The sequence below is a fragment of the Malaclemys terrapin genome, chromosome 13 (genome assembly GCF_027887155.1).
Source record: "Malaclemys terrapin pileata isolate rMalTer1 chromosome 13, rMalTer1.hap1, whole genome shotgun sequence".
Taxonomy (NCBI): domain Eukaryota; kingdom Metazoa; phylum Chordata; order Testudines; family Emydidae; genus Malaclemys; species Malaclemys terrapin.
In genome coordinates, this window is record NC_071517.1 from 43,732,682 (window position 1) to 43,752,838 (window position 20,157).

The 20,157-nt window shown below is 49.6% G+C and overlaps 1 protein-coding gene across 2 annotated transcripts; it reads right to left on the minus strand.

The window, feature by feature from the left end:
• Positions 1–63: 63 nt before the first annotated feature.
• Positions 64–19,715, minus strand: LOC128848461 (C-type lectin domain family 2 member D-like). Of its 2 annotated transcripts, none has more exons than XM_054048477.1 (6): positions 19,589–19,715; positions 11,400–11,571; positions 4,067–4,183; positions 2,094–2,272; positions 590–693; positions 64–246 (listed from the first exon to the last, which is right to left on the minus strand). In XM_054048477.1, exons 2-6 carry the CDS (start codon positions 11,482–11,484, stop codon positions 123–125), a joined length of 609 nt encoding a protein of 202 aa, XP_053904452.1. In that variant the 5' UTR covers positions 11,485–11,571; positions 19,589–19,715; the 3' UTR covers positions 64–122. The 2 variants fall into 2 exon arrangements, with proteins under 2 accessions (XP_053904452.1, XP_053904453.1); XM_054048478.1 differs by having other exon boundaries at positions 19,556–19,715.
• Positions 19,716–20,157: the final 442 nt, after the last annotated feature.

A 20,157-nucleotide genomic window follows, 5' to 3' on the forward strand; every position in this document is an offset into this window, starting at 1 on the left:
GCCAACAGCACAGCGAGTGTAGCAGGGAAAGCAACTCGGTGATTGTCATGGGCCTACTCTGTCTGCTGCCTTCAGCGAGGATGAGCCTCACTGTTTTAAGGCCTCTTCTGTTCCATCCCATTCTAATCCTTCTTCAGATGCAGGCTGGGTTTGCTACAGACCCAGTTCTTCTCCGTCTGGCACCTCGAGGAGATGACGGCCACGTCGTTCAGATACGCGCAGCTTCCTCCTCCCTTCACTTCAAACCTGCAAACGGGAGACGACGGGGGAGAGCCAGTCAGTGCTAGGCAGAGGCAGAGAGAGTCGAAGGCAGAGACAGACCAGATTTCTGAAGGGATTTCCCTGTCCTGGACCACCACAAAGCTCCTCCCTCCCCACCCAGAGGGGGAATTTTAACAAGGGCCAAAATGGGAGCCGTGGGAGAAAGAGGAAATCAGGGTCCGTGTTGAGGTTCCAGGGGTCAGACAGGAGTCAGAATCCAAGTCAAAGCCAAGGTCCATACCAAGGTGCATGTTTAGCAGCCTGTTGGACAAATTTAGCGCCGGTGAACTAACATGGAGAAACTTCATAGAAAGAAAGCGGGACTCACATGTTGTTGAATTCTGTCCCATCCACCCATTTCCAGGGCTGGCTTCCTTCCCGCCGCAGGCCGATCCAGTGGTAAGTGCGCCCCTTATAGCGCATCAGGAAAGCCTTTAAAACAAGGTGTTTACAAAAATTTGGTCGTCAATTTCACCGAATTGTTCATTTTGCACAAAAACACCCCAACATTTTATAAAAACAATCTCCTATGGTGATTTTCGGGGTATGAACATTTCTTTTCATTTCAAAACGTCTTGTATTTAAAAAAAAAAAAAATCAAGAGATTTTGAAACGAAAAGAAATATTCAAACCCAAAAATCGCAACAGGAGATTGTTTTAAATAAAGGACCATTTTAAAATGCTCGGTCCCTAAAGGAAACATTTTGTTTGACCCGGAATGACTTTTTTTCAACTTTTTTTATTCACTGAAAATGTTTCTTTTGCAGTCTGACCCGAAACGAGGGGTGTTTTTTAATCGATTTTTCAAAGTGGCTAATGCACCAAAAAACACAGACTTGCCCCTCTTTACCCAAGAGCCTCTCTACCTCCCCTTGGGGAGGTTCATGTGTAAATCAAGCCATCTTCTCGGCTCGATTCACCTTACTGTGGCCAATCTGCATGGAAGTCCTGAACTGGGGAAGGAATAAGGTCCACTTTCCTCCTCCAGGAGATGACCAGGGCTGGAGCTCTGCTGAGCCATTCCTTGAGAGGAGAGATTCTCTCAGAGGGATCTGCGGTCCCTACAATTGCACACTGACTGTAGCACCTTGGGCCTAGTCAGGGTTGGGTTCAGTGGCCAGAACTCTCAGACAATGTCACCTCCCAGTACAAGATGCACCAGGGCCCCCCACTGCACTTTCCTTTCCTTTTATTTTTTTTTAAAGTGTTCAGAAAATACTGGAAATCAACACAAAACATTTCAATTGACCCAAAACGAATTTCGGGCCCTCCCAACTTTTCAGTTTGATGACAATTTCGAAAGATTTCCTTTTGAGTTTGCCTCTACTATGGTGCACATCCTCACATCGAGAGTGCCCCCTGCTACCCGGATATGGCATTGCAGGGGACTTCACCTCTCATGCCCCCAGTGGCCACTTCCTTGGCCTACAGTAGCATTTCTCCGCATCACGTCAAGGGTTAAACCCCTTCCAGGGGCAGCATGAACAAGGCCAGATAAAGATTTTAAAAAGGCTTCAAATTAACAGCCCTTCTGCCCCTCTCCCTGGTTGTATCCTGCCTGCTAACCGCTAGAACAGGAGAGACCTCTCTCCGCTGCAATTTTCCCCCAGCTGAGCTCCCTGAGTCTACTTACAAGCTTCGGCTTCACCTCCCTTGCTGAAGGGACAGGTAGTTACTACCTGCCAGGTGCAGAACATGATTCATTGGGTCCTTTCCCTTGCGTTGCAGGTGCTGGGGGCAAAGTCCCATCACAGCTGCAAAACAATTTTTTTTTCCAGACTTGCCAGAGAACCAAACAAACCCCAAACACGTTATTTGCCCCAGTCCCTTACCAGGTCTTGCAGAGTGTCGATCCCAGCCAGGGAGGCGCCGAGGGAAGAGCAGTTGTGGTGGCTTGATTCCCAGTTCCCTTCCCCTTCAGAGAAATAGTAGCATTTCCCTCGGTACCCGACCCAGCCGTCTGGGCAGCAGGGCTCAGAAAGAAGAGGCTCAGGGACACGATACACTACCACTGAAAATAAGAAAGCGACGTAAGGTGAGAGATCTTTCCCTTTCCGTCTCAGGGCCTGGGTCTCCATTGCCACGCAGCGTGGGAGGGAAACACCACCCAAGCACCTTTCGCTCTCTCTGAGCCGCCTCAGTGACTGTCCAAGGCAGAGCGCCACGGGGGATTGGACCTTCTGTATCCAAGGGGAACGAGTAGAAACAATCCCCTCAGATCCAGGCCTGTCTGAGAGCTCGGGCAATGGCTTGGAGGGCAGAGGGAAGCCTCCATGCCCCTGATTTCAGGGGTGCTCTAGGAGGGGAGTGGGGACAAAGTCAGGACTCCTGGGTTCCACCCCCAGCTCTGGGAGGGGAATAGGGTCTAGTGGTTAGAGGCAGTGGTTGGAAATCAGGACTCCTGGGTTCTATCCCAGTTCTGGATGGGGAGTGAGGTGCAGTGGGTTAGACTGGAGGGAAGCTGGGAGTCAGGACTCCTGGGTTCTATCCCCAGCTTGCTTGATGTGAATCAGTGAGAAAGTGGCTCCCCCCCCCCCGTGCCTCAGCTTCCCTTTCTATAAAACAAAGGGATAATGATACCAGCCTTTATAGAGTTGTGATGGGGTGTGTAGACCCCATGCTGTGACAGCCGGGGAAAGAGTTAACAGACGGACCAGTTACTCCTTCAGCTGGGACTAAGGGGAAAGTTAGCAACAGCTCAGCTGCTGGAGAGGTTTTTGCCGGGAGCCAGACTTCCAGAGAGAAAAGACGGGAGGACACAGAATGAGGAGAGGTGGAGGTAAGAAGGAGCAAGGGCTTTAGCTGCTTAAACACAGGGTCCCTGGGCTGGACCCCAGAAAGGGCATTGCAGGATCCCCCCACCACTCCCAGAAAGGGGGGCGGTCTAGGAAAACCTCCCTGAGAAAGAGAGAACAAGAGGCTGATGACCTGATAGAGGGTGATGGACCTTTTGGGCTGTGGGACTAGAAGGGGTGAGATTACAAATGAGAAGAGCCCAGAAATGAGTCCCAGAGGGAGGCTTAGAGGGCCTGGCCATTAGACTTGGGGGTGGGGAGGGGTAGTTTTGCACTTTTCAGCTAACCCTGGAAGGGAACCGGACTGAAGTGACCTGGCTGACCACAGAAGCTGCAAACCATTGCAGAACCAGGTGTTATAATAATAAATAATACTAAACAGATTTATTAACTACACAAGGATGGATTTTAAGTGACTATAAGTAGTAAGTGTACAGATCAGAGCTTGCAGTCTAAATTTCAGCTAAAACGAAATTATTGGGGGGAGGTTGATTCCCGTCATTCTTAGCTCTTCCGTGGCTTTACTCCTCCCTGGATCTGGGAGCAATCTGCCAAGGAGCACTTGGGATCGCGGTCCCTATTTGCCAGGTGGGGGCAGGACAGCATTCGTGCTCGAGCCTGCTAGGACACGTCACTGGGCTACGGGGGAGAGAGCGCATGGACTGTGTGACGCCCCCTGCTGCCCGCCCCAGTCCCGACCCTCAGCAGCCCTGCTCCCTTGTCCCCACCATCCTCAAGGGGTGATGGGTGTTTCCGCCTCATTCCTTCCCCTTGGGTCAGACACCCTGCTGCTGGTGGCTCATGGAGGTGCACAGAGAACCTACCTTCAAGGGCACCAGTGGTCGCTACAGCATTATGGGATGGCTGAGGAGCTGTTCAACTGGGGGCTGTTTGGCCCTGGAGCCCCCCCCCCCAGCATTGCAGGGTGCAGGAGCTATAGATCTGGGACTGTGACCACGACAGCTCCAGGGGAGACACAGAGACTCAGGCATGCAGGGCTGGCAACTCACCCGCCAGAGCTACTATCAGAATGAGGATGAGAATGATCATGATACTCATCAAGCATGTGACTGCAGCTCTGGCTTTACAGGATGAGAGATTTTTGAAAACAGCCTCGGGGGCATAATCTGAAAGAGAAAAGGTGATTAGTGCTCCCACGGGAGCTGCCTTAGGAATTAGCTAAACAATCCCTCACTCTGTTTAACACAACAGCCCTGGATGGGTCGTTGGCAGGATTTCAGCCCAGGCCTTTCTTAGGGCTTGTCTACACTGCCAAGTTGTCATCAAAACTTTTGTCTTTCCCGTGTGCTTAAAAAAGCCCTTCCCCGAAAGACAAAAGTTTTGCCGCTGCAAGGGTGGTGTGAACCATAGGCACCGACTTCCCCCTCTTTCCCCTGGGTGCTCAACCCCCCCTTTGCCCCCAGCTCCGCCCCCACTCCACCCCTTCCATGAGGCACCGCCCTTGCCCCACCTCTTCCCACCCCTTCCCCACCCCCCATTCCAACCCCTTCCCCAAAGTCCCCACCCCAACTCTGCGTCCTCCCTGCCAATATTCCAACTCCTTCCCCAAATCCCCCCCCTGGCCCCGCCTCCTCCCCTGAGTGCGCCACGTTCCCGCTCCTCCCACCCCGCCAGAGCGTGCTAACGCTGCCAAACAGCTATTTGGGGGCAGCTGGGTGGGAAGCGCTGGGAGGTAGGCAGAAGAGCGGGGACGCGGCGCGCTCAGGGGGGAGGAGGAGGAGGGGAGCTTGGCTGCCGGTGGGTGCAGAGCACCCACCAATTTTTCCCCATGGCTGCTCCAGCCCCGGCGCACCCAAGGAGTCGGCGCCTAGGGTGTGAACGTGGTTTTGTTGGCAGGAGCACTCTCCTGCCAACAAAGTGAACACCGCTTGCGGGGGTGGACGTATTTTGTCACCAAAAGTGCCGACAAAGAGCATTTACACCCACCGACTTTTAGTGATAAGGCTGTGTTGACACAGCCCTGTCGCTAAAAGCTGCGTGGTGTAGACAAGCCCTTACTTGAGCTAAAGAACCCAGCTTCCTCACTTCAGAAGCTGCTGCAGACTCATGTCCATACCGTGGCTAGCCACTAGAGGCGCCCTGTGTTTAGCATGGCCATGCTTAGGGACTGGAGTACTACATCCAATATCAGTATGATGCTATCTGGACTAGCCTAACGACTGTGAAACCAGCCATAGATAGCAAACATACGAATTTCTATCTTCGCACCATGAGTGGGGTTTGAACCTGGGATCTAAAGGCATGAGTTGCTGCAGCATGAGCTAAAGGGGCACGTCCTTGAAGGGTTAAAATCCATGTGCATTTTATAGAACAACCTGGTATATGGATTGTGCCAGCTCTTTTCCAGGCCCAAAGTCCAGAGTTTGGTCAAGAGACCAGAGGCCTAGCAAATAGTGATCAGCTAAGAGAAGCAGAATAAACAAAGATAACCTTGCTTGCTAAGACAGGCCTGGTCAGCAAAATTGCCAGATGTTGGAGCCATAACTGAATATTGTGTCTTATGCAAAGTTGCAAATAGAACAAAGCAGCCCTGTTTCTGTTGTGTTAGTTTCTTCTGTAGGGAGATGTTCTTCCCACACGCCAACCTTGAGTTCATGAAGGGTTGGCACATGTCAGTATAAGATATGGCCTCCTCCCACCGCCCTTTCCCAGGGACCAATGCCTGCCTTAAAACACAAAGGAGACAATCTTTATTGTCATATACTTTCACTGTTTCTTTGCTTTATCCCCTAGGAATGTACCTGTTGGACAATCAAAGGAGCTACTTCATTCCTATGGACCCCAAATCAGAATTCAACATCTATATTTTATGCTAATACATTTAATTAAAGTACTAATTAAATGTTAACTTGTTAATTTGAAACCATGGGCGGAGACATTATGTAACCTTTAACCATTGGCTACTGTGCTATCTTGTCTTGCTGCTAGAACCTATCTGGGGGTGTGGGACTGCCTACCCCGTCACCTTCCCCCGCCCATGGAAAAATCTATATATTCCATTGTAATCAATTGCTTGACAGTGTCTCTGAGCCTAATAAGCCAGGTGACACTCCGCCAGCGCTGTGCATAATAAACTCCTATGCTTGACCTCTACACGGTGTGGATGTATGTCCTTCAGTCCTCAAATATAGGAAGCAGTAGCAGACTCGTAAAATTCATACAGGATCCAACCTCTAAAGACCCCACAGTGTGTTAACTAGGTATCACCTACACTATCAGCTAGACGAGTTACAACAGGGGCACCCAACCTTTTCAGCCTGACGCTGAACATATTTCAAAAGGTCGTCCTTTGCCATGCGCTCCTATAGACTTGGACAAAGACAGTCAAGCTTTGTAGGGAGCCAGCAAGGTAGTTCCAATCCCTCCCATTGCAATGCAGCAAGCAGCCAGTAGGGGGTGCTGCAGGCCAAAAGGAAAAGCACCTACTTAAGAATGCTTGTGACACCAGAATTGCTCTAGATGTCTAAGATTCCTGCCTGGTGTGTCTTTCTCATGTGCTCTGGGTGTAACGGATTATCAGATCTGGGATCAAGAAGGAATTTCCCCCCCCCGGTCAGATTGGCAGGAGCCTTGGGGGTCAGGTCTTGCCCTCCTGTGTAGCATGGGACATGAGGTTGCCTGCTGGGATATCTAGAAACATTTCACAAAGTTCTTGAACAATACCATCAACGGTGCCACTGCGAGATCTTCCGAATCAAGTGGGATGATTGACACACCAACAACAGTGTTCTGTCCCAAGCCAAAACCTACAGCATTGAAGCTACGATCGTCCACCACCAACTCCGTTGGCCTGGTCATGTTCTTTGAATGCCAGAACATCGATTCCTGAAGCAGGTCACATTCTCACAGCTGAGCCATGGCCAATGGTCGAGGGTTGGACAAAAAAACCCGCTTCAAAGACACCCTCCAAGCCAATGTGAAGAAGTACAATATTGACATAAACTCATGGGAAACCCAAGCCTTCGATCAAGCAAAATGGAAAAGGACTTTGTGCCAAGGATGCCAGTATTTCGAGATCCAATGGAGACAACAAGAAATGGAGAAAGGGGAAAAGGAGAAAAGAACACTCCGCCGCCTGACTCAACAATCCAGATCCGCCCCTTCCCTTGGAAAATGTCTGCCCCAACTGAGACTAGATCTGTGGATCCCGGATTGGTTTCATTAGCCACCTGCAGATCCACTAGCAATAACTAGCTATCATCCTCAAATGTCGAGGGATCTCCGACCTCCCTGCTGTTCCAGGGGACGCGGGTGTGATGGGTTCTCCTGGGGTACAACCTCAAACTGGGGTACCACTGAGCCCTCTGGCTTACTAACCTGGGATCTCTCTCAGCAATGTGATGCTGTGACAAGCTTCAAACCTCTCCAGGTACTGTATTTACACAGCCATCCAGAGGCAGGGACACACCCAGCTGCAGTTACATGAATGCTTTTGCCAGCCACTCATGAACCAACAATATAGAGGCTCCAGCCAATTCCCCCCAGTTCCCCAGCCTAGGACCCAAGGGCTGTACCATCTTGCCCTGGTCAGAAGCCTGAGCAATGTAAGTTCATTACTCAGTCCACCCCTCCCTCAATGTGGGGAGGACATGCACCAGTCCTTGAAACCTGAGCAGAATTCCCAAGCACTTCAACCAAAACACACTGTTCTAGGAAAAATATAAAATAGATTTATTAATTACAGAAAGATAGGTTTTAAGTGATTAAGCAAGTGTAGAGATCAAAGTTTGTTACCTAAGTACTATCGAAACCTGAGTTCTATAAACTAGACAGGATTTGAATCAGGCAGTGTCTCACCCTGACAGACGGTATAGTTCCTGAATACACAGGCTGGGATTCTTCTTTCCAGTCTGGGGCCACCTTCTCCGTTCAAATGTTCCTCCGTTTCTTCTCCAGATGTGTTTCCAGGTGTTGAGTTGTGGGGGGAGTGACGCCAAATGATGATGTCACTTCCCCTCCTTTATAGTTTCTTCCCCACTGTGTGTGTGCTCTCTCTGAGACGTCTCCATTGTATACAGTTCCTGGGATGGACCTTGGGAGTGTGGATTCCTTTAGTGGAACATCAGCGCGTCTGTCTCCTCTATTGTTGCACCCGAAAAGCTGGTTGTGGGTGTTCCCAACCTCACAACATATTTCAGTCACACACCTGTAGCAAAACTTCATAACTTCTCATCCAATGACAGCACAAACAATCCAACAGGCTATTCATGTTCAACAGATCAAGCCTTTTAAAATGATACCTCGCAAGGCATACCTTGTACAAAACATACCATAACTATATGCCAGTGGTGAATATGGGGGTTCCGGGGTGCTGCACTGATGGCACGTCAGTTTCTCCTGATCTCTGAGGATTAAAATACTTTAGTTTAACTGAAGTTATTGGCCTCAACGTAGGGGTATTTGGGTGAGATGTAGTGGTCTGTGCTATACAGGAGGCCAGGCTAAATTATCTGATGGCCTCTTCCGGCCTTCAACTCTATGAATCTATCTCTTGGGCTGCCAGGGGAATGCTGGGAATGAGTCAGAGAGACAGCACCCCCTACCTCTACTCAATAGCAGTAGGTCACAAGCACACACTTCATGTTATGGTTGTGGGATCCAGCCAATGGAGACATTTTCAATCATCATTGAATGAGCACTTTTACTGAACACACAGAGCTGGATGGACAGTGGCAAACATTTTGTGAAAAATGTTGGGGGGTGTTATTCTGGGTTGGGATTTTTTGCACAGACCACACCAAAAAAATCAGTTTCCAGTTTTAAGCAATTAAACATTTTCAGGACTTTGGGAAAAAATAAACAAAGTCTCCCAAAGGACACTTTTAGGGGGGAATGAATAAGAAATTTCAATCCGTTCTAACGCTATAGCTAGTTGACATTTCCAAATTTCTGATGGAAAATTCTGATTTGACGCTGTTGAAACATTTGGGAGAAACATATTGATTTTGTTGAAATTGTCTAGGGGAAATTATCAAAGTATATCATTTTCACTCTATTGCATTCAACATATCGTTTTCAGCACAGTTGAACTTTCCACTGGAAAGTTATGAAAGTATATCATTTTCAGGACATTCTAATGAAGTAATCAATGTAAAACATTTCAGCAAGGTCTGTTCTATTCAAAATTGGTATTTATAGCATGCTCATCACCGCACCTGAGTGCCTTCCAGCCGTGCATTAAGAAACGTGGCTACACATCTGTCACGTTTGTTCTCTCAGCCTCTCCCCAGAGGGAGAAGAGGGTGCAGTGGAGTGTCTCGTTGTGGCAGGATGCATCTTAGGTTATTATAAATATACCCGTTGCTCTATGTCTAAGAGAAGGCAGGTCAAAGGAGTGTGCCTTGCACTTGGAGTGGAAGGTGCTGAGGTTTGTGATGGTCCTTAGATCTTGGGGGAATTCACACCACAGCCTGGGATCTGTACCCAAAGAAACTTCTGTCTCCCACACAGACTAGCGTTATCCTATAGTTGAGGGTTCAACTGGGCCAGAGGAACAGAGCTGTCTACCACAGTCTTCATCCCAGAGTTTTAGATGGGCTTTTAGGTATATTGGGCCCAGTCCACAGCGTGCCTTGAAGATAAGGATGGAGACCTTGAACAGTCATATGTGAGGGCTACAGTTTAGAGAGATTATTGGGGCCCCCCCAGTAGCTAGAAAATAGACCCTCATCGCTTCCCCTCACCCACATCCCTTCCCTTAACAGCTTAGACATCTGCTGCTTTTTAAATGTCAACACAAAACCACTGGCTTTGTTTATTCATCATGAGCTATTTTATCTGCCCAATCAAGTTCCGCCACCTAGTTCTGCTAGTTTCCTCTCTGACTCACCAGCTCCACCCAGTAATGGGGACCCCTGGGAAGCCCGGGGTATTTTGTGGTGCTGTCCAGAGACCAGCACTATGGACAACCAAAGGGTATTCTGGGACGTAGGTAGGAGAACAGCATGTGAACAAGCCTTCAGAGGCATAGGACAGGGTAAGGCTTCAGGCAGACAATACATGCTTATGCTTTTAGAGCCAGAGATACTGGGTTCAATCCCCCCGATAAACTGAGCAGGGACCTCGTTACGAGTAGATGAGGAATTGAAGTGCTTCTGCTGCCTAATTCATAGCGTCTAAAACCAGAAGGACCCCCTCTGACCATCTAGTTTGGCCTAATACAAGTCAGAGAATTCCACCCACTGTGCTCATAATGTCTCTTCGAGTTGGAGCAGAGATGTTAGAGAGAAACCGAGTCTTGACTTAGACTCCAAGCAATGAATAATCCACCATGTCTTCAGACAAGATGTTCCAAAGGTGAATCACCCTCACCATTAAAACTTCGCACCTTATTTCTAGTCTGTATTTATCTCGCTTCAGCCTCCAGCCATTCGATCTTGTTCTGCCTTAATTTTGTTAGCTTGAAGAGCCCTCTTCTCTCAGAAATCTTCTCCCCGCGTAGATGCTTATAGAACACGATCAAGTCAACTCTTAGCTTTCCCTCTGTTAAGCTAAACAGACAGATTCTTCAGGCAGGTTTTTCAGACCTAGAATCAGTCTTGTAACACTTTTCTGAACGCTTTCCAATTTGCCAACATCCTTCATGAAGTGTGGACATCAGAAGTGGAGACAGTATCCAGTAATGGTCTCACCAGCGCTGTATACACAGATGACACCACCTCTATTTTGTTTCCCACCCTAAGTAGAGATGTTGTCTATAAGACACCCTTCCCCTGGTATTCAGCCCCAAATTTCCAGAAGGTTGAAAAGTTGCATGAGCCAAAAAACAAGACATGTTTCTGTGTTACACCCACAGAAATCCTCATTCACAAGAACTAGGTGGGCAGCCACATGCCCCAGTTACTCAACTGGTCCAACCACTGTTTAATTGCATGCATACCTGTGAGATTGTGCGTGTACACAACCTTTGCCCAGACAGGTTTTTTGGGGATGTGCCAGCTACATTCTAAAGCTTACAGAACTTGGCCCTTGGCTTTTCCCACTTCACATCCTGCCGGGGGGGCGATCTCCCGTGGCTTTAAATATCCTTTCTGTGCCAATCACTCCATCCATCTCCCTCCATCCGATCCCACGTCTCATCCTGCTCTCAGTGGCATTACGGTAACAGTGACAGGTTGCACATAAATTGGGTGCTGGTGCAGAGGACTCCACTGAGGTGACCAAGGCCCAGCTCCATGGCGGAATTTAGGCTGCTTCTCCCATGGATTTGAGCCCAAATACCTTTTGTCCTCCTCCTCCTCCCTCTTCGGAAAGTTTGGTTCTCTCTGTGACTCAATGACACTCCCCAAATTTTCCCCAGGGCATTTATTCTCAGTTGGTTACCTGGCTTTGCTCCTTTCTCTGCATCACCTTGGACTTTAAGCAGATTCTCTGGCTCAGGTTTCTCCTTCTGCGTGCCTTTCCCCATCTCTTCCTAGTTTCTCTCTGATCAGTTGCCCTTCTTTGGGTGCTGCCTTATTCCAGACTCAGTGCACGTCCAATCAGTCTGTCATAACTATAAAGGGAAAGGTAACAGCTCTCCTGTGTACAGTAGTATAAAATTCCTCCTGGCCAGAGACTCCAAAATCCTTTTACCTGTAAAGGGTTAAGAAGCTCAGGTAATCTGGCGGACACCTGACCCAAAGGACCAATAAGGGGACAAGATACTTTCAAATCTTGGGGGGGGGGGGTAGGCTTTTGTTTGTGCTCTTTGTTTTGGGGGTTGTTCGCTCTTGGGACTGAGAGGGATCAGACATCAATCCATGCTCTCCAAATCTTTGTGCACAAGTCTCTCATATTTCAAACTTGTAAGTAAACAGCCAGGCAAGGCGTGTTAGTTCATCTTTGTTTTCTCAACTTGTAAATGTACCTTTTACTAGAGTGTTTATCTCTGTTTGCTGTAACTTTGAACCTAAGGCTAGAGGGGGGTCCTCTGAGCTCTTTAAGTTTGATTACCCTGTAAAGTTATTTTCCATCCTGATTTTACAGAGATGTTTTTTACCTTTTTCTTTAATTAAAAGCCTTCTTTTTAAGAACCTGATTGATTTTTCCTTGTTTTTAGATCCAAGGGGGTTGGATCTTGATCCACCAGGACTTGGTGGGAGAAAAGAGGGGGGATGGTTAATTTCTCCTTGTTTTAAGATCCAAGGGGTTTGGATCTGTATTCACCAGGGAATTGGTGAAGAGTCTCTCAAGGCTACCCAGGGAAGGGAATTAGCATCGAGAGTGGTGGCAGTGGACCAGAGCTAAGCTGGTAGTTAAGCATAAAAGTTTTCATGCAGGCCCCCACATTTGTACCCTAAAGTTCAAAATGGGGAAGCAGCCTTGACACAGCCGGAGGCAGAACCAGAGCAGGGCCCAAAACCTCTGTAATATACCAACCAAGAGTTTTTACAAGCTGTGACTTCTGCAAAACTATGTTTTAGTAGCACCTCATCTGCCCAACTCATCCCCACCCCATTTGTCCCTTTCAACAACCAGTTGCATCCTGTCGGACCCCTAGATTTTAAGCACTCTGGGGCAAGGACTATCTGCTTCATTACTGGTATGTACAGCGCCTAGCACAATGAGGCCCTGACGCTTGATTGGGCTTCCTGGACTTTTCCATAAGATAAAACAATAATGATGTGATTTAAGGGCTAATGAGCTTTATGGGGATCTTTTGTCATTCATCCTCTGGTTCATTAATACATCACTCAGAACAATGGGTAGATTAATAATAAACCTTCCTTTCTCCCACCCGTTGTCTATTTAGATTGTAAGCTCTCTGGGGCAGGTCCTGTCTCTCCCTGTGTGTCTGTGCAGTGCCCGGCACAATGGGGCCCTGATCTCAGCTGGGGCAGGGACTGTCTCTCGCTGTGTGTCTGTGCAGCGCCCAGCACAACGGGGCCCTGATCTCAGCTGGGGCAGGGACTGTCTCTCCCTGTGTGTCTGTGCAGCGCCCGGCACAACGAGGCCCTGATCTCAGCTGGGGCAGGGACTGTCTCTCCCTGTGTGTCTGTGCAGTGTCGGGCAATATGGGGCCCTGATCTCAGCTGGGCCTCTAGGCACAGCCATAATACACATAATAAATAAAAATAATCTGCATGTTCTTGAAAGACTGGGACTGTTTATCTCAGAGAAGAGACAAATAAGAGTGATATGATGGGAATCATCTCTCGTTATTTTATATTGTGTCTATCATGTATGTTAAGTCCCCCTAGTATGTTTTTTTTAAAAAACAGACCTTCTTTTGCAGCTCTTTGGTCACATTTTTGACAAACCCAATTTAATACTAATACCTCATGCATTTCATCAGTAGATCAGGAAGCACTTTATAAAGCAGGTCAGGATCCTTATCCCCATGTTACAAGTGGGGAAATTGAGGCCCGGAGCCCGGAAGTGACTCACCCAGCAAACCAGGGACAGAGCCACTGGAATAAAGGCCAGTATGCACTAGGCCACACTGCCTTTGCAGCTACGAATTGCTAGCTTTAGGACCTGTCTCCTCTGGAAAACGCCAGACACTTTAACCACCAGTGTCAGATGCAGAGTATACAGTACTGTTTGGGGTAGGTTTGCTGCCAGGCCAGGGCTTGCCTGGACTGGCTGGGACAAGCACTTCTGCTGCGGCACCTTGGTAGTTAAAGTGTAATCCAGGAGCAGCTGCTTCCAGTGTCAACAACATCCACACAAGCTTTCGACTAGAGAAAAGGCTTTTGTTGGATAGTGATCTCCCTAGCGCCATAGAAATGAAAGCCACTAAACAATGCTCCAAGCTTTTATTACGCTTGCCTTCCTGGTTGGCACAACATAGCGCAGCAAAGCATTTTCAAAGGGACTCACCCACAAGGGCGTCCAAGAACCTACATAAAATCCCCCCCCTTTTTTTTTTCTAAAGAGCTCAGCAGCAGCCCCCCATGCTGTGCTAGGCAGAGAGGCAAACCTCAGGGGGAAGCACAACACAAGGCACTGGGTGGGAGGGCCAGGGGGAAGCCCCAGGCACAAGGGGAAGGAGCTGTGGGGGACGGCCAGGCACATGGGAACTTGGAGATCGCAAAGGAGAGGCACTAACTGGGAGGCTGGAGGGGATGTGGGAGCTGGGGAAAGGGCATAGAAGGCAGAGAAAAGCACTGGATGGGTGAGGGAGACAGCAAGGCAGAGGATCTAATGGGGGGCAGCAGCCCATCAAATCTAGCTGCCAAGGAGCTGGAAGAAGATGTAGAAAACCTACATCATGCAAATTAGAGAGAGAAACTCCCCTGGCCATGGGCAGAGTGGGTGTAAATCAAGGGAACGCAGCCAAGGGCCTGTCTGCACTAGAGAGATACAGGACTGGTCTATCCTTTACCCCGTTCCCTCGTATCCACACTCCAATTTGCATCGGTCAGCGTTTTACTGCACATCCACCCATCCAAGATCCCCCAGGTGCAAGCAGAGGGAAGCATCTGGTGCTATCGTGGTCATATCATCAGGGCAAACGGCCCTTCCCCTTCCCACGCTGCTGTCCCATGGTGCCCAGGCCATCACAGAGCGGGCCTGTAAAATTACCCAGCATGCAGCATGCCCAGGAATTCTGGGAGTCAAAAGCACAAACTGTTGTGGCTCAAGCGAAAGCTCTGTAGCTAGACTCATATCCCCTAGATCAGCACAAAGGGGCACGTGTTACACAAATATAGCCTTAAACCCCTTTCACATCCCCTCCGAATTCAGCCTGCGATCCCTGCCCCAAGGAGGTGCCAGTATCTTGTACTCCCAATCTAGACTGCCCAGGGCCACATTTGGCAAATTCCTCAGCTATGAGAAACAGGTGTGTTCTGTTTTGCATTTGCTGTTTTATTGGCTTGTTTTAGTTCCTCTCCCAAAGGGAGGTGGGGGAAGGAAGTCCCTGACTTTTGCTTCAGCCAGCAGCAACTCAGATCTCTCTTTCTTCCTGCTCTGTGACCTTGGCCGAATTTCAGAGCTAGGCAGGGGCCACTTTCCCCACTTCAGTGATTTGAAATACAAGAACATACAAACGAATCCCGAGTGGAATCAAGAAGCCCCCACCCATTTCCTCCCTCCTATCTCGCTCCCAAGCATTCTGTCCCCTGTCCCCTGGTTCTGAATGCATCAGTTCTGGATCGTGTCCCTGTTGGGGGGGCCTCAGAAAGAAAAAGGCTGAGAACCCAGTCATAGGTGATAGGGGGTATTCTCTCCTCACCCAGCGGGACAATCTCCCCACTAGCCCATATAGACCAGGAAGGGTGAGCTGCTTCCCGAACTGCAATCCTATTGTTCACTCCCTGAAACATCCTGCTGGGAGCAGCTGGCTTTTGAAGCGAGGGGAGGGGAAAAAGTGAAGCAAACACACGTGATTTCTCAGAAAGGGCTCAGTGAGAAGAAAATGAAACCAACCAGCTAGTTTAATGGGAGGAGACAACCAAAACAAGGAGGAGTCCTGTGGTACCTTAGAGACTAACAAATTTATTTGAGCATAAGATTTCGTGGGCTATCAGATGCATCTGAAGAAGTGGGCTGTAGCCCACGAAAGCTTATGCCCAGATAAATTTGTTAGTCTCTAAGGTGCCACAGAACTCCTCGTTTTTTTTGCTGATACAGACTAACAGGGCTTCCCCTCTGAAACCAGGAGGAGAGAGGGTTGCCATCTTTCTATTTTCTCCAGCTGGAGGGTGTGTGCTCTGGGGTGGAGCCAGAAATGAGGGGTTCAGGGTGTGGAAGGGGGCTCCCAGCTGGGGAAGAGGGTTGGGGTGCGGGAGGGGGTGAGGGATCTGGCTCGGGGTGCGGTTCTGATGTGGGGCCAGGCATGAGGGGTTTGGGGTGCAGGAGGGGGATCCAGGCTGGGATGGGAGGGTGAGGGCTCCGACTGGGGGTGCGGGCTCTGGAGTTTGGGGTTCAGGAGAGGGCTCAGGATGGGGGATTGGGGTGCGGGGTGTCACAAGTCTGGTGATATTTAAAGAGTTGGGGGCGGGGTTCTTAAAGTCCCGTGTAGATTTTAGCTATTAGGACAATATAAATGTCAAACAACAATAATAATTATTCTATGCAATAATTCTCTACACAAAAGAATAAATGGACACAAATCTGACATCAGGAATAACATTCAAAAACCAGTCGGAGAACACTTCAACCTCTTGAACCACACAGTGACAGACTTAAAAGTGGCAATTCTTCAACAAAAAAACCTTCAAAAACAGACTCCAACATGAAACTGCAGAACTGGAATTAATTTGCAAACTGGACACCATCAAATTAGGCCTGAACAAAGACTGGGAGTGGATGGGTCATTACAAAAACTAATTTCCCCCTAGTAATTTCCCCCTTCTGTTACTCACACCTTCTTGTCAACTGTTTGAAATGGGCCACCCTCATTACCACAACAAAAGTGATTTTTCCTTCCTTGGTATTCTACTGTTAGTTGAATTGTCTTGTTAGACTGACCCCCACCTGGTAAGGCAACTCCCCTCTTTTCATGTACAGTAACTCCTCACTTAACGTTGTAGTTCTGTTCCTGAAAAATGCAACTTTAAGTGAAACGATGTTAAACGAATCTAATTTTCCCATAAGATTTAATGTAAATGCGGGGGGTTAGGTTCCAAGGAAATTTTGGGGGGGCAGACAAAAGGCATTATATACTGTACTGTACTTACGGTACTGTACTGTGGTGGGAAGGTGCCCCTGGCTTACCCCTGGGGCTGGGGGTGCAGGGTCTGGGAGGGAGTTAGGGTGCGGGAGGGCGCTCAGGATGGGGGTGCGGGGTCTGGGAGGGAGTTAGGGTGCGGGGAGGGTGCTCAGGGTGTGGGTGCAGGGTCTGGGAGGGAGTTAGGGTGCGGGAGGGCGCTCAGGGTGGGGGTGCAGGAGGAGGCTCAGGGCTGGGGCAGGCAGGAGGTGTGGAGCAGTTATCTGGGGCAGCTCCTGTTTGGTGCAGGAGGTCTGCAGGTGGCTCTGCGCAGCACGGGATCTAGGGGTTATAGTGGACCACAAGCTAAATATGAGTCAACAGTGTGATGCTGTTGCAAAAAAAGCAAACATGATTCTGGGATGTATTAACAGGTGTGTTGTGAGCAAGACACGAGAAGTCATTCTTCCGCTCTACTCTGCTCTGGTTAGGCCTCAGCTGGAGTATTGTGTCCAGTTCTGGGCACCGCATTTTAAAAAAGATGTGGAGAAATTGGAAAGAGTCCAGAGAAGAGCAACAAGAATGATTAAAGGTCTTGAGAACATGACCTATGAAGGAAGGCTGAAAGAATTGGGTTTGTTTAGTTTGGAAAAGAGAAGACTGAGAGGGGACATGATAGCAGTTTTCAGGTATCTAAAAGGGTGTCATAAGGAGGAGGGAGAAAACTTGTTCACCTTAGCCTCTAAGGATAGAACAAGAAGCAATGGGCTTAAACTGCAGCAAGGAAGGTCTAGGTTGGACATTAGGAAAAAGTTCCTAACTGTCAGGGTGGTTAAACACTGGAATAAATTGCCTAGGGAGGTTGTGGAATCTCCATCTCTGGAGATATTTAAGAGTAGGTTAGATAAATGTCTATCAGGGATGGTCTAGACAGTATTTGGTCCTGCCATGTGGGCAGGGGACTGGACTCGATGACCTCTCGAGGTCCCTTCCAGTCCTAGAATCTATGAATCTATAAGGTGCCACAAGGACTCCTCATTGTTTTAACAGTAATAATGGTAAAATAATCTCGGGGGGGGGGGGTGTAATTAGAAAAGAAAAAGTTTCTAGCCTTCGTGGTTGCCGCTTGATGAGGAGGAGGCTCAAAAAGCAAATGAAAAGAGCCCCCAACTTGCATTAAAATCATGAGATTAAAAACAAACCAAAAAAAACCCACATGCTTTTTAGCTGTCTGGCTCATGACTTTTGAATGCTTGAGGCTGACGTTGTGGCAAAAAATATCAGGTTGGAAACTAAAAGCAGTTAAGAGAAAAAATATTTTCTTTTTTTAAAAAAAAATTCCACACTGACTTCCTGGCTTCCGCCGCCCCCTCTCCTCTGCTTTGCTCACTCACAGGGTGACCAGGTGTCCCGATTTTACAGGGACAGTCCCAATATTAGGGGCTTTATCTTATATAGGAGCCTATTACCCCTCCCCACACACACATAGCATAGGGATTTTTCACACTTGCTATCTGGTCACCCTTCTCCTGTCTCTTTCTCGGTGCTCCCTACACTTAGTTCAATTTCAAGCCTTTGCCCAACTTTAGAAATGTAAGCGGGGGAATGGTCCTGCTATTGTGGGGAACTTTCCTGGCTTCTGCACTACCCCGGTGAAGTGGGCTAGCGAAAGGATCTGAGTCCTCGCTCCCACTTCCTTTACCCAGAGGCCTCCCTGCCCTCGAGGACTCCCCTTACACTCTGTCTGGCAGAGTCCTTGTAATCCCAACAAGGCTGGGCCCAGGATTCCTGGGGGGCTCGACCCCCAACCCTGCGGTGGTCACCCAGGACAGGGGCTAGGGTGTCCCCACTCTGGGGTGCTCTCTCTGCACTGGACACCGCCCTGATCCACTGATTATTCCATACAATTTAAAGCAAATACAAGTTGTTTAATTAACAATTAATCTAAAGAAAAGAATTAGGAAAAATGGGAAAGGTTAAAGGAAAACACATCACCCCGCTCTGTGGGGGGGAACATCACAACCAGTGTCTCTGGAACGTCAGGGCAGTTCACAGTCTGTGCCTTGTACGTCCCAGGCTCCTTCTCAGGCCCTGGCTGTGCTGCAGGGACGCTGCAGGTTGGACACTTGCAATGGTGGTGGCCACACACCTCCGGGCTTTGAGTGGTAGGACCCTTCTTCCAGCATCAGCCCCCCCGTCAGGTTACGGTCCCCCTCCCGGTCTGGCCTGCAAGGACCCTTGGCTGGGGATGTCTTTCTGTGCTGGGCCCTTTGCCCAAGGTCCCCCCTTGGCTGGCCCCAGTCGTTCACCACACCCGGCTCTGTGGCTGCAGCTCTGCTCCTCGCACCGGATCTGCTCTCCCTGGGCTGCATCTCTGGCTCTGTGGCTGCAGCTCTGGCCCCTCTAGATCTGGCAGGGCTCTGCTCCCCAGCTCAGCTCGGGCCCCTGCTCTCTCCTTAGCTCTGCCCCACTCTGTCTGACCCAGGCAATCCCAGCTCACCCGGAGGACGGGACCCCCCACCCTCCTGACTCCCTCATTAGCCTGCCCTGTCAATCAGGCTGATCTGGAGCATTGGCCTCTCCCCACTGTTCCTGGGGACAGTCAGTCTCAGGCTTCTGATTTCCCATCGACCCCTCCCCTTTCAGTGCTGGGAGCTAGCAACCAAAACACCCCCACTGAGTGTTAGTAAGGGGGCAACCGTCCCCTTACAGAAAGTTCAGCGACGCGTAATGCAGGAAGATTCAAACATAAACCAGAGCGGAATCTAGTGGCTCCCTCCCATCTAGCCCCGTCCCTGTCTGGCCCTCCATCCGCAGTGGGGGGAGGCTCCACACAGCCCTTGCCCCCTCTGAACTGGGTTAGAGCCCCCAATCTTAGTGTTGCCCCAACCCCCTAGCTTACCGTGGAAAATACAACCCCCGGGCCCCTCCTTACGTTCTTTGCTGCTGAAGATCAGGCAGTCGGCAACAGGAGATGAGAGTTTCTCTTTAGTGACGGTTTGTCTTTAGGATTACCATATTTTGTGCCTCCAAATGGAGGACACTCCCAGGGGCCCTGGTCCCGCCCCAACTCCGCCCCCTCCCAAAGTCTCCGCCACCTCCCCTGCTTCCCACGAACATTTGAGTCACTGGAAGCCTGTAGCAGGTAAGGGCGGTGTGGGGGGTGGTGTGGGGGGAGGCGCGGCCCAGGCTGGCCCCCCCCCTCCCGGCGGCTCCAGCCTGGGTCGGCTCGGGCCCTGGGGTGTGTAGCCCCACAAAGTGCTCCCGCTCCCGTTTTGCTACTTTGGGTGTACTGAGCATGCCCAGTAACCTTCGTTGTAGCCACTGCCCTCTCTCTGCCCTTACTTCTGCTAACGATTTGCTACCTCCTCTTTGGGGGGGGGTTAAAAGGATTAAGGGGGCAAATCGCAGCGGGGGGGCTGTCAGGGTCTGAGCAGGGGGCAGAATTTTACTGGCCTGGGGGGTTCAAGCTACTGTAGCTAGCGGCAGAAGAGGGGCTGAAGG